Genomic DNA, 17,818 nt, shown 5'->3' on the forward strand with positions numbered 1-17,818 from the left:
CCAAACCGGACCCCCTCAACGCCCTGGCTGCGCCTAGAAATTCTGTCCATAAAAATTATGAACAGAATCGGTGACAAAGGGCAGCCCTGACGGAGTCCAACCCTCACAGGAAACATGTCCGACTTACTGCCGGCAATGCGGACCAAACTCTGACAGCGGTCATACAGAGACCGAACAGCCCATATCAAGGAGTCCGGCACTCCATACTCCCGGAGCACCCCCCACAAGAATCCCCGAGGGACACGGTCGAACGCCTTCTCCAAGTCCACAAAACACATGTAGACCGGTTGGGCGAACTCCCATGCTCCCTCCAGGATCCTGCCGAGGGTATAGAGCTTGTCCACAGTTCCACGACCAGGACGAAAACCACACTGCACCTCCTGAATCCGAGATTCGACTATCCGGCGGATCCTCCTCTCCAGTACCCCCGAAAAGACCTTACCAGGGAGGCTGAGGAGTGTGATCCCCCTATAGTTGGAACACACCCTCCGGTCCCCCTTTTTAAAGAGGGGGACCACCACCCCGGTCTGCCCGTCCAGAGGCACTGCCCCCGATGTCCACGCGATGCTGCAGAGGCGTGTCAACCAATACAGCCCCACAACATCCAGAGCCTTGAGGAACTCAGGACGGACCTCATCCACCCCCGGGGCCTTGCCACCGAGGAGTTTTTTGACCACCTCGGCAACCTCAGCCCCAGAAATGGGAGGTCCCACGTCCGAGCTCCCCAACTCTGCTTCCTCATCGGAAGGCATGTCGGTAGGATTGAGGAGGCCCTCGAAGTATTCCCCCCACCGACTCACGACGTCCCTAGTTGAAGTCAGCAGAGCCCCGCCCTCACCATACACGATGTTGACGGTGCACCGCTTTCCCCCCCTGAGCCGCCGGATGGTGGACCTGAATCTCCTCGAGGCCGTCCGGAAGTCGTTCTCCATGGCCTCGCCGAACTCCTCCCAAGCCCGAGTTTTTGCCTCAGCAACCGCCGAGGCTGCGTTCCGCTTGGCCTGTCGGTACCCATCAGCTGCTTCCAGAGTCCCACTGGCCAAAAAGGCCCGATAGGACTCCTTCTTCAGCTTGACGGCCTCCCTCACCACTGGGGTCCACCAGCGGGTTCGGGGATTGCCGCCACGACAGGCACCGACCACCTTATGGCCACAGCTCCGGTTGGCCGCCTCAACAATGGAGGCACGGAACATGGTGGTGATCAGTTGACAGCTCCGCCCCTCTCTTCACCCGAGTGTCCAGGACATACGGCCGCAAGTCCGACGATACAACCACAAAGTCGATCATCGAGCTGCGGCCTAGGGTGTCCTGGTGCCAAGTGCACATATGGACACCCTTATGCCTGAACATGGTGTTCGTTATGGACAGTCCGTGACGAGCACAGAAGTCCAACAACAAAACACCACTCTGATTCAGATCGGGGGGGCCGTTCTTCCCAATCACGCCCCTCCAGGTCTCACTGTCATTGCCCACGTGAGCATTGAAGTCCCCCAGCAGGACGAGGGAGTCTCCCGGAGGAGCACTCTCTAGTGCCTCCTCCAGGGACTCCAAAAAGGGTGGGTACTCTGAACTGCCGTTCGGTGCATAAGCACAAACAACTGACAGGACCCGTCCCCCCACCCTAAGGCGAAGGGAGGCTACCCTCTCGTCTACCGGGGTGAACCCCAATGTACAGGCGCACAGCCGGGGGGCAATAAGTATGCCCACACCTGCTCTACGCCTCTCACCGCGGGCAACTCCAGAGTGGAAGAGAGTCCAACCCCTCTCGAGGAGGCTGGTTCCGGAGCCCAAGCCATGCGTCGAGGTGAGTCCGACTATATCTAGCCGGAACCGCTCAGCCTCGAGCACCAGCTCAGGCTCCTTCACCAGCAGAGAGGTGGCGTTCCACGTCCCAAGAGCCAGCTTCAGTAGCCGAGGATCAGACCGCCAAGGTCCCCGCCTTCGGCTGCCGCCCAGCTCACACTGCACCCGACCCCCATGGCCCCTCCCACGGGTGGTGAGCCTGTCGGAAGGGGGACCCGTGTCGTTTCTTCGGGCTGTGCCCGACCGAGCCCCACGGGCACAGACCCGGCCACCAGGCGCTCGCCGGCGGGCCCCACCCCTGGGCCTGGCTCCAGGGGGAGGCCCCGGTGACCCGCGTCCGGGCGAAGGAACACGGTGTCCAATCTTCTTTATCATCATAGGGGTTTTTATGAGCTGTTCTTTGTCTGGTCCCTCATCTAGGATCTGTTTGCCATGGGTGACCCTACCAGGGGCTTAAAGCCCCAGACAACATAGCTCCCAGACTCATTGGGGCACGCAAACCCCCCCACCACGGTAAGGTGACAGCTCATGGGGAAGTGTCATGTCTTCCACATATTTTTTTTAGCCGGTTCCCACGTAAGACCTTCAGGACACCGTATAAAAAGATTACGTGTGAATAAAAATGTATGACTATCGTGTGCTTGTAGGAGTTGCTGCTTTATACTCCTTTCTGCTGACGTCCATTCACTAAGGCCGATTTCAGACCAGAGCGTGGCGTGGCGGCAGCGAAACGACGGCAGTCTTACGCCGGTTATCAGGCGGTGTGTTCAACTTGGCTTTTCACACCGGACAGTCCGCGGCCGCGGTAGTTCTGCTCCAGCCCTGTCTGCATTCCCCATTCATTTCAACGGGACACCGCCGGCCGCCGCCGGCCGCTGCCGTCCAAATTCCGCTCGAGTTCTATTTTCCAAAGGCAGCGCGGGACGGAGGCGTCTCCGCGCCGCTACCGCCCGACTACCGCCGCGTCGGTGTGCAAGGACAGATCTGTTTCCATGTATTTTCACCTCCGCCGGTGAAAATCGCTTCCGTTCCGCCACGCTTTGCCGCCCTGGTCTGAAATGGCCCTAATAATCACTATTGTGGATGCATTCAAATACATGTGGTACTGATGTCAACACTAAAACAATCATCAGGGAGCCTCATTCATGCACCATTCTCTGAAGAATACACTGTTCAACAGAGGTTTTAAAAAAGCTGTTTTGGTAACGTGTGTGAATTGTTTTTGCTCTTACCAGTGATATACTTTGCTCCTGTTTGCGATTCTGTCTGCGAGGTTTGGTGTGCGTGTGTGGTGTCAGACCGGCCTGGAAAATCGTTCTGGGTCGAGGTCTCTGTCTTAAGCTGAACTGTGATGCTCCAGAATGTTCGTCCTGGAAACACACACACACACACACACACACACACACACACACACACACGCACAAACATGCAAACACCCTCAAGGAATTGAATATCTCTGCTCTAATTTTTCCAAAAAAATGTGTAAATATCTTTCCACTAACGTAAATTTGTGTAAATGGTTGCACCTTGTTATAGGAGTCCCAGGTACGTTTCTCCTCTTCTGGCACCTTCTTGCTCCTCTTTCGGCTTCCCCTTGAACACTTGTTACCATCTAGAAAGAGATGAAAACAAAAACGAAGGAGGGAGACAGAGAGATCAACAGAAGGTCAAACGGATGGCATGAGAAAAAAATAAAAATTTTCAGAAGATAGTGTAGAAGGGTTTTATTATGGTCTAATTGGATTTTAATTGATCGCAAGTTAATCTGTCAATTCAAAGTCCCCTAACTTTACTGCAATACAGCAGATCAGAGACACAACAATATAAATATAATAAAAAAGGAGGAGATGGCAAAAAAAAATCACGCACTGTTGAGTCTATGAGACTTACATTAAATATAACCTCTCAAACAAACTGTTAATTATTCAAATTAATCTTATATATTTTACACGTGCTGAAAAACACATCCCTTTTAAAGCTCCATTATGTTGTCTTTACATTTGTACACTTTGAACTCCTCCTAAATGATGAAAAACCTCCAAATTTCCTAACACATTATTAAGCATATGACCTTGATATAACAAATGTTAGCATTCATAAGCTCAATTTTCTGTTTTCCATGTCATTCTGTAAATAGTATCTGTTTCTGCCTTTACAAAAAAACTGAGTGGCTTAAAAAAAATACAGTTTTAACGAAAATGGATTGAGGATAAAAAGGTCTACAATTCTAGAACAAATAAGATCTGTGACTGAAGTGTGTGCTACCTTGAGGTGAAGCAGCATCTCCATTGAGTTTGGGGCTGAAGGGGGAGGGTGGTTCAGCTGCAGTCAGAGGGCTGTTCTCATTGGTCAGTTCCAAGCCACTGTCATTTTCTGATACGGCCTCAGCGAGAGGTGTGTCTCCGTTTACTGCCGCCTAAAGATAGAGTGAGAACAATGTTTAATTGAGGTGCAAAGTGGTAAGAAGAAGCTAATTAAAATGCCAAAAGTTCCAAAAGTAAAAGTTCCTTCGGTTAATCTTATTGGCTGTAGCTCAGGAGAAGCGGCCAATTGGAAGGTTGGTTGTTCAATCACCGGCTTTCCCAGACCCCATGTTAAAGTGTTCTTAGACAAAACACTGAACCCGATATTTCCCTATAGCATTGCCTTTACATAGACTAAGAAGTTCTATATTAGTGTGTATGTGAATGGGAGAATTGGGCTTGTAGTGTAAAAGTGCTATACACTGCACGAAAAGAGGGATTTGTGTCACTGTGGACGGCAGTGAACTTCCGCGAATTTGCCTAATTTTCGGACGCACCTGGGCGCTTGCAGGCAGACAAACTTTAAGTTTGTTGAGCGAGAAAATCGTCGGAAACGAACCCGGCTCGCGGCGGGCTCTCACAGCGGGGTGCTAATGGCCCAGCGATTAGCACCCCGCTGTGAGAGTGCCTGGACCTCTCACTGGCCTCGCTGGTATTGGACAAAAAAGGCACGTGATTACATAAAAAAGCTCCTGTAAAGCTGTCCGCCCATTGGCCAATAAGGTTAATATATGCATACTTTATATGGGCATATCATTCAGCAATTATGATTAATAATTGTGATTATGATTACTAATATTCCTGGGATGTTTGTGTACTTCATATATTCACGTCATTCTTATAAGCTGCACTATGACTAGGCTAATGCAGGCATGAATGACGTGAATCTATTGAGAATGAAAAAGGAAACTTTTTTTTTTTTTTTAAAGCGCTTTTATTGCCACACCACACAATGTACATAGCTTACATTGTAATAAGAACCATGTTGATAATAAAGAATTGAAAACTATATACACACACTGCTGTAGCCTACAATATACACAATAAGCCTAAACGCCGCCGTTTGGAATCCGCATTACTCCGGTCCCTGCAGGGTCTGCGGGAGTTGTCAGACGTCCTCATCCTGGATCAGAAGCTGGCTTCTGGGAGCTGTTGGAATAACCAATAAATAATCAAAACATAGTCTAGCCATGCACAGCATATTGTCAACTTGTCTATAAAGTAACGAAAGTCATATTGACAGCGTATATGTTCTTACTCTCTTTCACTCTTCTGTGGTGAGACTGTGAGTATTTCGGGTTGGCTTCAAGACGCGCCTGTAGCACAGCACACAGGTCCGTCACCCAGCTAAAAAAAAACAAACAAGAGGAATGAATAAAATGACCAGTGCTTAAAAGTATCAGTGCCAGAGCCGTGGTAAAAGTCAGCGCCGCTCACCCTCGATAGTGTCCCCGTCTACCTCTCTGAAGTTCGGACTGTTTGACACCGCCTCCTTCAAGCGACTCGTTACATCCATATTGTGAGGTGACAGTAGCCTGTAAAAACAACAGGCCTATGGTTAATAAAAAAAAACCTGCATTAACGTAACATAACATCGGGTCCAACTCAACTAGATATTGGGAGAACATTCACTTATTCTTACCCTTGACCTGGATTATAATGCCACGGTGAGTTATGCAGGCGGCGAACTGCTTCCTATAAATTGAAAACACGAAATTCATTTTTTTAAATAAAGCAACTCACACTGGTTTTCACGTGATGGACACAATTAAGTTGAGTTTAGCCTAAAGCCACAGTCAATAACCTACTCTTACCGCGATTTTCGGATTCTGTATCCGCCTTCTCTTGGGGGTGCGCTCTTCAACTTCTCTAGAATGTAACTTCAGTCCGTTCTCGACGGCCATCTTGCCTCCAACCTAGCGAATCTCTGGTCGATTCCCTCCAGAACCCTCTCCACGACCGTATCCACAGTGCTGGCCACCATACGAGACATCCCGGTCATAGCATTCAACAGGACTTTCATTTTATCTGCCTGTAAGCAAGTGAGTAAGTAAGTTTAATACACAGCACATTTAAAATCAGCGAGAACTGTCCCAAGTGCTGTACAGTGTCAACAAGACTAAAATTAAACAATCAAATGGTCATGTGCAAGTAGAAAAAAACACACAAACCTGTAGACCCGCAGAGAGTTGCTGGGGAGTTGAAAGCAAGTCGTCTTCCAGCCATTGTATTCCGCAAACCAGGTCAGTTTTCACAGCACGGGACTCTGTCTGCCTTTCTGCCGCCAGATCTGCTCCTTAAACTTTTTGTTTACACTGCACGACACAATGTTTCTCATACGTGATTGAACGAGAGCTTATGCGAGCCGTTAAGCTCCACCAATCATATGCGTATACGTCATTACACGGAATACTCGCGAGACAACCTCCCGTCCTTTTGCTATTTAATGTTGTCTGACCACAGCTGGCAATTTGCACTGTTTTGACACAAAAATGGACTCTGCAAGGACAAAGAAAAGACCTCGGCGATATTGTGACCATTGTGACACCGAATTAAGCCATACACAATAAAACACTGAGCGCACTACTGCACATTATGTATACAGGCCAGATTTCTATATTTTTATTTCTATATTTCTATTTATTTAAGAAACCTTTTAGAATATTGCTGTTGCATGCTTATTTTATCTTTATCTTATCTTTATTATTATACATTTGGACATCCAGTGCAGGCAACAAAGAAAATAATTTCATTGTTCAGGGAAACACGTTTCTAACTGCACACATGACAATAAACCTTTGAATCCTTGAATTTTGCCCACAAAAAGCGGTTACAAAAGAGGTGTTTGGGAGAAAAAAACCCAGATATGCATCACCTGTCACCAGCAGACAGCGTGCACCTCTTCTTTTTCAAGACAACACAGCAACAAACTTGGCTGGAGTTGGAGGTGATAGTGATGAACGTGTAGAAACAGGCCTGCCCACCCCCCACCTCACCTCACCCCACCCCACTTGAAAATGACTGTGGCAGCTCCTGACCTGATCACTGGCATTTACATATTAAAGGCTCTCCTAAGTAGGGGAGGGGAGGGGGGCATGGGGGAGCAGTTGCCAGGTCAATTTGCGACAATTTGGGCAAAGTTTTCACTTTTACCACCGCAAATGCAGGGGCTTAACATATGCGGACATGTAAGGGGCCACATACATCCACAAATCCCTCTTTTCATGCAGTGATAAAGGGTTGACAAGACCAAAAAAGTGCTCTACAAATGGGGTCCAATTTATAATAATAGGTCCATAAAACTATTTTCACAAACAAACAAATTAGCCCAGACTTTGAACACAAGCAGTTCATAGAGAAATATTTTCTGCTGGAGAGCACATTCACAGCAAAAAATGTGAGGGATCCAATGCCGGTCAATAATGCACAGGCCATGATGCAAAAAGTACTTAGTGTAAACATAGTACGTTGTTTTTTTTTTTTATAACAAGTTGGAAATAGTGGATAAGGTTACGTGATTAAATCTTTTTTTTTAATTGAGTACTGCATGTATCTCAAGTGGTGGTTAGCACTGTCTCATACAAGAAAGTTCCCTTCGTTACTGACTTTGAATGAACAGGTATAGCTTCTCCCTGGGTACTCCTGCTGCCTCCCTCAGTTCTAAATCATGGAAGTTTGTCTAATAGGAGAATCCAAATTGACATGCATGGTTGATTGTCTCGTTTGTCCCTGTGATGCACTGGCGACCTGTCCAGGGTGTATCCTGCCTCTCACCCACCTTTCTTTCTTTCACTCTTGTGCTTTAGGTCAGAACACACAACCATTCATCATGAAATGGTGAAAAGGGAAAAAAAATAGGGATGATCCCGAAATACAAATAAACAATTCAAATATAATTAGAGATGAAATAGTGCTTTTAGACTGTAGAAATATTCCAACAGACATATTTTGTCATGGTCTGGAGTTTCATGTAATGATCTGAGTTTTGTTTTTGTGGGGTCCTCTGGTTTTTAATTTTTTTGTATTCTAGTTTATCTTTAATCACTAATTTGTTTCTTGCTCTTCAGTAACCTTGCTTCCTGTTTTATGTGATATAATTTGCCACCTTGTGTATTCTGTTCAGTTTAATTTCTTTTCACTCTGCAGCTTATTGTATTTATACAGTAAGCTGTGGTGTGAACAAACCAAATTACAGTAATACTCTAATTATTCTTACAATCTAGTATGAATATTATGATAGTTTGTAACATAAACATTGTTTGTGCAGCCTCCAGGTGTCTTTTTCCTCAATCAGTCTTCCTGAGAGGTTTGGTAATATGGCAGTATTGTGTGTGTTTTTGTAATTTATACTAAGCTTTCTTTTCCTGCAAATGGAGTTATTTTTTAAAGATTTTTTTGCGCTGGTTTGGAAGCTCTGCTGCTTCAGTGGATTCTCTTTGTGTGATATTTTTTTAACATCTGCTATGATGAGTTGCCATGCCAATGGCAGAGTTATGCAGAACCGTGAGGATCATGTTCTTTGATTTGTCCAATGCCTTTCATACGATTGAGGCTTAACTGTTATCTAAGAAGCTCCAGAAAATACACACAGAGGCCTCCACAACCACCTGGACTGACTAAGGAATTAAGGAATACAGACACCCGGGAGTCTACCTTGACAGCAGACTAGACTGTAAAAGAAACACTGAGGCTGTCTTCAAGAGAGGACATAACAGACTGTACTTCTAGAAAAATCTTGCATATTTTTAAGTTTGTGGTGGAAATCTGCTTTGCAGCCATCTGTTGGGGTGGTAGCATCAGAGCCAGTGACTCAAAGAAACTTAACAAACTGATGAAGGAAGATCCTGTGCTGGGGACTGTTATGGGGCCCAATGAACCTGGTTGTGCAATCAGGAATGATACACTAGTTCATGAACATAAAGAACAACACTGCCTATCCTCTTCACTGCTGTCTACTGTGTTGTGATTTATTGATATTATTGTTATTCTTACTTATTACCTAGTTTTAGTCTTACTTAGTATTAGTTTTAGAAGCTAGTTTTATTGGTTTTTATTGTTGCTTTTAGTTATTTACTTTAAGCAACTACAAAGCACTTTGGTCAACATTGTTGATAATTTCGCTGTGGGACAAATTAAATATTTTTTCACTAAATGTAATTTTTCTTTTAATTTAATTTGAATTAATATCATATTTGTATTCTACATATACAGCTCTTTTTTATTGGCCCAATCCAACACTGATGCATATATCAGGAGCAACTTGGGAGTCCTATGTGCCATAGGTCAGGTGGTTTTCTTACAAACTTACTAACATCACTAGAAACAATCCTTGTGATTTTTAAGAACAAGCATTCTCATTCTTCTAGCGTTCAGCTTCTCAGCACAGACGCCATATTATTGTCGTATCATATTTATTTGTTTTTATGTGTTCAAATAATTCAGGGAAATCTTGACCTGCGACCTATGAAAATAATGAATAGAACTTGGCTACACATGTAATAATGTCTAGATTAACAGGTGAAACTTTTTGCCACTGTGGAACTAAGAATTGTACAACCCCAATTGCAAAAAGGTTGGGAAAACTTAAAAAAAAAAGAGAATGCATCAATTTGCAAATATCATAAGCCAATATTTTATTAACAATACAAAATAGAAAATAGAACGTTGGAGCAGGACCATGTTTACCACTGTGAAGAATCCTTTATTTAACAACAGTGTGTAAATGTCTTTGAACGTAAAAGAGCAGTTGCTGGACCTTTATGGGGGAATTTTGTCCTAGTCTCGTCTGATAAAGGATTTTAGCTGCTCAACAGTGCCAAGTCTTTTTATCATATTTTTTCATTTAATAATGCACTGAAGGCAGACTAGTTCAGCACCTAGATTATTCTACTATGAATCAGAATCAGAATGCCTTTATTGTCATTATACATGGTACAACGAAATTTAAAGCCACCAAAAACAGTGCAAAGAGAGTGTGAATATAAAAAATATAAAAAATATATAAGTAATGTAAAAAAAGGGAAGGGTGTAAGATGCACAGTTTTTTGTTACGGTAATAAAATAAATAAAATATGGTGTTAGTGGTAATAGATAAAATAGATAAAAATAAGGTGTTAGTAGATTCAAGTATATGGATATATTGCACACAACAGTGTTTGGCCATAATTTTTGAATATTGCACATGAATAGGGATTGTCCAAAGGGAAGATCAAGGCATGCTGTTATAACAGATGCAGTATTGGATTTAGCATTGTCTTGTTGAAATATTAGGGGCCTTCCCTGGAAAAGACATTATCTGGTTGGGAGTATATGTTGCTTAAAAACTGTATATACCTTTCAGCATTGATGTCTATTATGTGTTTATGTCCTAAGATTATAGGACATTATGTCCTAAATATAAAGGCTATATCTGACCATGCAGCATGCCCCATGTAGTGGAAGGCCCTGTGCACTAACACAGCTCACACACCCATGCAATAGTTCCTCATATCATAGCCTTCCACTTGGTATAATGACAATGCGAGAACAGGTTCTTCTTCTGCCCATGTGATTGACACCAGGGCCTTTCAAAATACAGAACTTCTGAGGTTTTCAACTTCTCAATTCTCAGGGTGGCCACACAAAAAAGGCAAAGTGCTCTGAAAGAGACACTGGGTGCAGTGCTTCTCCCTAAAGCAGTTAAACAATATTGAAGACAACTGAAAGCAATATGTGGACACGAGCCTTTAAAATTGAAAATCTCTGAATTTTTCAGAAAGGTGCTGGTGTTGTCATGGTCACTGTTTTAGACTAACTAATCATATGGGCAAAAATGATCGCCTTGGGGACAAGGAAAATGTACAATAAACTTGTTCTTGACTTTTGTGTCCCAATTCGGGGGCTGCGTTCTTCAAAGGACGCAGACATGGCTTACCAGTACCTTACCAAAGCTCTTCTGTGAGGAGATGGGTCTTAGAGCTCAGAGCAACCATAAAAACCCATGCTAAACTTGGCATTTATTTAAATTGGTTACATTATCAGGCCACTGCAAGCAAGAGATATCTTCAAGCCAACTATAAGTGGACTGTATCTTTTTAGTCCAATTGACCACTCAAAATGTTTTTACATGCTTTAACCCAATTACACAGTGCCTTTTTAAAAAAACAAAACATTCTCAGTATCATTATTTTTATATGGAGAGGAGAGCTGCTCCATTTCAAGAAAAGCATGTTAAAAGGCAACGTCAGTGCTCAGAATTACAGTGAAATCAAGAGGCTATTATCTATTTTGAGCTGCTGAGGCTTATTATCATTATCAGGGTTTGCTCATACACACCCAGGAGTAAACAAGTAAACAAAACGCATTGAAGATAACTTCAATAGAGCTAACTACAAGTCTTTGTGTTACCATCATTCCAATAAATGTTTCCAAATGAGTGTAAATCCATTTTAAATGAGCAGACATGGAGCCTATATATGTCAGGGGTCCAATTTTTTCAAAAACCTGACCTGAAACTTGAGACAGACATTGAACTTAAAGTAAATAGAACATGGCATATTCATGAACATTTGGATACAAACAGCATTATCTAAGAAATTTAGCATCCACCGTAGCTATTTTGACACGCTATTGATAATATACACACAGCTTTCATTTCTATGCATGAATACTTGTTGGCCAAAGAGAAATGCTTTTATTTTATTGCTTCAGTGAAATTCATTGTCACCTTAGTGTGCTGTTCTCATGTAGCTTTTATCCATTTATCTATTCATTTTTGATACCCTTAAAGGGGAACTCCGGGGCATTTGAAGCGCAATCCCATTGCTAGAGGTTGTCAAATACTGACAGTAGGACACAGACAGGTGCAAATCTGCGCTCCCTGTGCGGCGATTGCGCTGTTTGCGCAGCCTGTCATGCTAGCCAAATACGTGGTGGCCAAGGGGCAAGTGCTAAACCTTCCACGTAAAACAACAACTTGCACACTGCAGAAACGTCACACCACTTTATAAACCATCCGACAATAAAGTCACAAGCCTTACCATCAAAACCATATGCATGGTTCTCACATTACTGGCATGGGGACGTTACAAAACAACTTTATAAACAGCATGTCACTTACCGGTTGTTGGTATGCACGCGCATGTGAAAGCCCAAAAGAGTCAATGGACGATACTCCCATATACAAAACAATTATCTTCTCTAGAAAAACTGCGTTCAAGTATTTAAAACATTACAACAATACATGCCCAGTAATATTGTAACAAATGAAAAGATTAGCAAAATTCCCATAATGATTTAAAAAAGTACAATTGGTTGTGCTCAAATAAGTTCATACGCAAATATAACAGATATCATAGCAGACATTTCGGTCCTAACCAGTAGGCCAAACCAGGTTTTTTTTTTTTTTTTTTCCAACAGCACAGCTTAATCAGGTAACAGAACAGATTCACCCCAAGATGCTGAAAACTCTGGACATTGTAGGGTTCTCTTGGCTGGCATGCCTCTCATTGTCACATGGAGGCCTAGAACAATGCCTTTGGAGTGGTAGACAGCGGTGTTGATGTCCTATTTTAAAGTGGGGCCGGAGAGTGTGCTTCATCCATCGGACGACCACACTGCTAAGCCTCCCTGAGAACATCAACTCCAGGGTGCTGGAAAGGAGGCTCTGGCTGATTGTAAAACCATGGATTTAGGAGGACCATTGTTCATTTTCATACAGGTTGTGGAACAGTGGTGGCTGTAGCTTAAAACTAAACTAGATATAGACTACTGTATTTTCCGGAGTATATGTCACTTTTTTTTCATAGTTTGGCTGGTCCTGCGACATATATCAAAATATATATAATTTAACATGTTTTTTAATGTAAAAGGTGCTGTTTTTTTCTTCAGTAATTTAGCAACAATTTAGCCCTTTTCACAAAGGCTCTGGGCATTGTGTGGCTGTCTTGGCTGAAGCGCCTCTTCAATGTCATATGGAGGCTTCAACGTCACTATAGAGTTGCAGACCGAGGTGGTGGTTCCCATTTTTAAGAAAGGGGACCAGGGATTTTGTTCCAACTACAGGGGGATTACTCCAGGGTGTTGGAGAGGAGGCTCAGACTGATTGTTGAACCTTGGGTTCAGGAGGTTCAGTGTGGCTTTCACCCATGTTGTGGGACAGTGGACCAGATCTTTACCCTTGCAGAGTTATTGAGGGGATCATGGGAGTTTAACCATTCAGTCTCATGTGTTTAGTAGACTTGGAAAAGGCTTCTGACCGTGTTCACCGAGGGATTCTATGAGGGGTGCTGAGGGAGTACGAGGTAACGGAGAGGCTTTACCAGGTTGGGGATGAGTCCTTCCCTCAGGCGGGGGACTTTAAGTCCTCCGTGGTATCTTGTTCACTAGAGTGAATGCAAGGGCTTTAACAGATTAATGAAGCCAATAATATTATATATTGCCTTTGTGAAAAGGGCTAAATTGTTGCTAAATTACGGAAGAAAAACCCAGAGGTCAGCTGCTGCATCCCCCATGATACCTAGTGTACAAGCCAATGGGGGCAACATTATGACCTGGGGTTGCTTCCAGTGCTTAATTTGTAAAAAGTGTGAGGTCCCGGAGCGCAGAGGATGAGTGGCTCCGGTGCGAAAAAAAAAAGCGTGCGGGGGGGCAACCCTGTGCGCCACACCGAAAATAATCTAGGCCTAATAACGATAGTCACATAAAATCCGGATAGAGTACAAATTCCTATGTTCAATGCTGTATTTAGTCAACAAAGCAAGACAATACAGTATAACTAAAGAATGGGGATGTGCCCGGATAAAATAGTTAACAATATACACAAGTCCTTGAAAAATAGATATTCCCGTGGCGTGAAAACAAACATTCAATGACTTGCACACTGCAACCAGCACAGCAGAGAATAATAAAGTTTTTTTTTTATTTTGATTTCAATAAGTCCAACAGACGATACAATCTTATTAAAATGGATTCCAAAGAAAGACAGTTGGCCCAAGACATAAGAACGTGTCATGGAAGAACACAGCGAAAGTATTAATGACAATAATAATACAATAATATATGTGTATATATACACACATATATACATACATAGATAATAATAAAGTTAATCTTATATATCTCAGTTGTTCAAAACAGCCCATACAGCATCCATAGATCCAGTGGCCTCTCTTTCCCTGCATCTCTCTCTACTCCTCTGGTCCCGTGCACTTCTGTGTCCTTGGATAATCCACGACTTCACGTACGGAATGGGATTGAAGCGGGTAAGCGGCGGGCCGACAAGGCAAAGAAAGAGCAATGTGGAGATGGTAGATGGGAGAAGAGATGCTCTATTTGCACTGAAAATTAAGTTCATCTGCGAAAAACCCCGCTCACACTCAGCACTTGAGATAGGGACAGTGTTGATCGCGGCCAAGAGGCCCTTCAGTTCGTCTGGGATGAATTCTCCATTACGTTCCCTGAATTCCCTGAATGCCCTGATGACTTGTCGTGGGTCATGTATGGAAAACTGCTGGCAGAGCGCTTCCACTTCTTTTTCCCCGAACAGCTCGTCTTCCTCCTGCGGCCAGTACTGTGGATAAACTACCTTGACATTATTGATTAGCTTGTTATATTCGGATTGGTCTTTTCCATGTGATAACAGGCGTTTCTCCAAATTTCTTGCCAGGCTTCCAAAAAATGCCCTGCTGTCCAACGTTCTGTCGGTCACTCGTCCTGCGTGCAGGGGTACTCCAAAGAAGGAGTCCTCCTCGACCCCACTCTGGCTCTGTTGGCTGTGTCGACCGGGCCGCGTAGACATGGCCTCGAACACCCGGATCTGTCTGGAAATGGCTCTGTGTGACATCATGATGTTGTACTCTCGTTTTTGGAGCTCGAGGGACAGCTCTGACAGTTCCTGCAATGCATCGTACATAAGGCCTAAGTTGGTTACAAATGCATGAGACGACAGGCGCTTTGCCAGCCCGTTGTAACTTTCTCTTGTTGTGCTGTCACGGCTTGGATCCTGTGCTGCCTGCGTAAAATGCCTGTGGAGGGCAGGATAACTTTTCCACACTGCTTCGACGGCTCTGAGACTGGATGACACCCATCTTGTGTCCAACACCCGGCCAATTTTACACAGCTGAACGTCCAGTGCGTCTGCGCATTCTTTGAGCTCAACTCTATTTTTGTTTGATGTGCTGTACAATGAGTACAGTTTATCCATGAACATTTTGAAATGATTGACAGCTGCCATTTCTTTCACCACGTCACCTACTGCAAGTTCCAGCCGATGCGCGGCACAGTGCCACACCACAAGGCTTGGGAAGAGACTTTGAAGTCGGACTGCCACCCCGCTCTTGCGTCCAAGCATCACTGACGCACCGTCACAGGTAAGGGCAACCAGTGTTTTTGAGAGGAAGTCCTCGTTGAAGTTTGCGCGATGTAAGGATTCCAACAGCTTGCGGACAACGCCTTCAGCGCTCAAATCATCCAGTTCGATGAGCTCAAAGAAAATGTTTTCAGGCGATTCCATCTCTGGCAACTGCACGCGTAGATACACAATCAACGCACTCTTTCTATTTAGGCCTGTGGCCTCATCCAGCATCAGTCCGATTTTTGGAGCACAAGTGACAATCTTCTCCAGCAGTTTCTTTCTCATGTCGGTAGCGATGTTCTGCTGTATGTGTGAACACGCCACGTTGGAGTGGAGAATCCTTCCCATGTTTAGGCCGTTCATCTCCTGGCAGTCTATCTCCTGTTCAAATCCGTAGGCTGGCCTATGGCGCTTAGCTTCCTTGTAAGCAGTACGGAAAATTCTGGCAGTTGTTTGGATATGGTCAGATTCGTTATTTATTATAATGTTCGTCAGCGTGTCTTCTTTGGCCTTCTCAAGAATATCGGATGCCATTTCATGTGCCTTTGTACTCCCATGCTCACAGATTTTTTTTCTTAAGGCTCTTTGCTGTTTGACAATGTCAGGCGCAGACAATTTAACTGTGCCCAAAACCCATTCTTTGGCAAGCCGCATACCAGCAGATTTGTCCGGACCCAGCGATCCCACTTTTTTGCACGTAGCACACCCCAGTCCCGTTTTGCCCATAGTCAGCCATGGATAGGTTTTTTGTTTTTCTTTTAACTGTTCTTTGGTCCAAATTTCCCCACATGCTGCCTCACCTCCACCAGTAACGATGAGACCTTCCCGCTCATCATTCCCTCTGATTGGTGCACTAGCTTCGCTGTCATCCTTAGCCGTCTCACCGTTATCTCCCCGATCCTCGACAATCCCGCTGACTGAGCTGCTACAATCTCCGTGACCACCACTGTCCACCTCAAGCTTAGGTCGTTTGGGATTTGATTTGAAAAACATCAACAAACTTCCTTGCTTCTTAATCTTTTGCATTTTCTCAGGCTAGAACACTACACCACCGCCGCTTTAAACTCTCTGGCTAACTGTCATGGCACGAGACGCTATATTGGTTGCCAGGGGAAACGCCATCAGAACTTAACGGAGGCGCCGCGCGCCAATATATTCCAGATATCTTTAAATTTCCCGTATTTATAATTTCGGCAGGACAGAGACGAATACAATAAAATAACTGTTTTATTATTTATTTTATTATTTGTTTTATTATTTTAATAATGGGCTGGCGATGGCGGCTGCTCCTGGTCCTGCGCTGTACTTGCCGCTGATCTCGCGCTCCATCTGTCTCTTTAACATCATTATGGCATTGTAACTGAAGTGTGCACCCTCCTTTTCCGTATTTTCAGTATCTCGTTTCATGACAGAAATCACCAACAAGACGGATATCAAAACCAGACACTGACACTAAACAAACTTTAATTTATTTGTTAAATTATTTGATTTTTGATCCGGGTGACGGCTATAAATAGCTGGCGGAGCCACCGTCAGAGGTTCCGGAGCGCGCTCCGGCTTGCTCCCCCTCAAATTAAGCCCTGGTTGCTTCTGTTGGTCAGGTCTTGGTGTAGAAATAGAATAGAATAGAAAATAGAATAGAAAAATACTTTATTTATCCCCCAATGGTGGAAATTCAAATTCGTCAAGTAGCTCAACATTTTTTTTAAATATTTACAATGATTGAATTAACAACAATAAAACAACAATAATAATACTACTAACTAAATAATAATAAATGACTAAATGGCAAAATAAACAAATAAATAAAAATCAATCAATCAATTTGAGAAGAACTCAGCAGTCACTGTTATAAAGCCTTATGGTTGTGGGAACAAAGGACCTTCTGAACCTCTAAGTCCTACAGCGCAGAGAGATGAGCCTCTCACTGCAGCTGCTCCTCTGTCCTGTCAGGATGTGTAGCAAAGTTTAAAAAAAAAATTACCTGAATTTAATGAATGACCAGGTTTTTCCCATAACAGATTAGTTCTTCCCTGATGGGCATATTCTAAGATGACAATGCCATGCTCAAATTGTGAAAGTGTGGCATGAGACATAATTATCATACATGGATTGGCTATCACAGATTACAGACTTAAACCCCATTGAGAATCTATGGGATATGCTTGTGAAAGGTTTATGCAGCAGTCTGACAATCATCAATACAAGATCTTCACAACTACAACTCTAAATGGAAATAAATGTTGTGACATGTTGTGACAAGCAATCAAAATGATGCTATGGTTAATGCAAGTTGTAATAAAAGCTAAAGATTGTCCAACAAAATATTCCAGCGAGAGACGGTTTTTTTTGGCCAGGCAGTGAATGTTCACTAGTTAAA

The 17,818-nt window shown here is 43.8% G+C and overlaps 1 protein-coding gene across 2 annotated transcripts in view; it reads right to left on the reverse strand.

The window, feature by feature from the left end:
• Positions 1 to 17,818, reverse strand: part of LOC142390033 (DNA (cytosine-5)-methyltransferase 3B-like) — a 111,103-nt gene that overhangs the window by 55,339 nt on the left and 37,946 nt on the right. For both annotated transcript variants that reach the window (XM_075475354.1, XM_075475355.1), the window contains exons 3-5: positions 4,069 to 4,219; positions 3,330 to 3,415; positions 3,036 to 3,173 (exon numbers count right to left, since the gene is read on the reverse strand). In XM_075475354.1, coding sequence (XP_075331469.1) covers positions 3,036 to 3,173; positions 3,330 to 3,415; positions 4,069 to 4,219 — 375 coding nt within the window. The remainder of the gene's footprint in view (positions 1 to 3,035; positions 3,174 to 3,329; positions 3,416 to 4,068; positions 4,220 to 17,818) is intronic.

Source organism: Odontesthes bonariensis, chromosome 10, assembly GCF_027942865.1.
Source record: "Odontesthes bonariensis isolate fOdoBon6 chromosome 10, fOdoBon6.hap1, whole genome shotgun sequence".
NCBI classification, from domain to species: Eukaryota; Metazoa; Chordata; class Actinopteri; order Atheriniformes; family Atherinopsidae; genus Odontesthes; species Odontesthes bonariensis.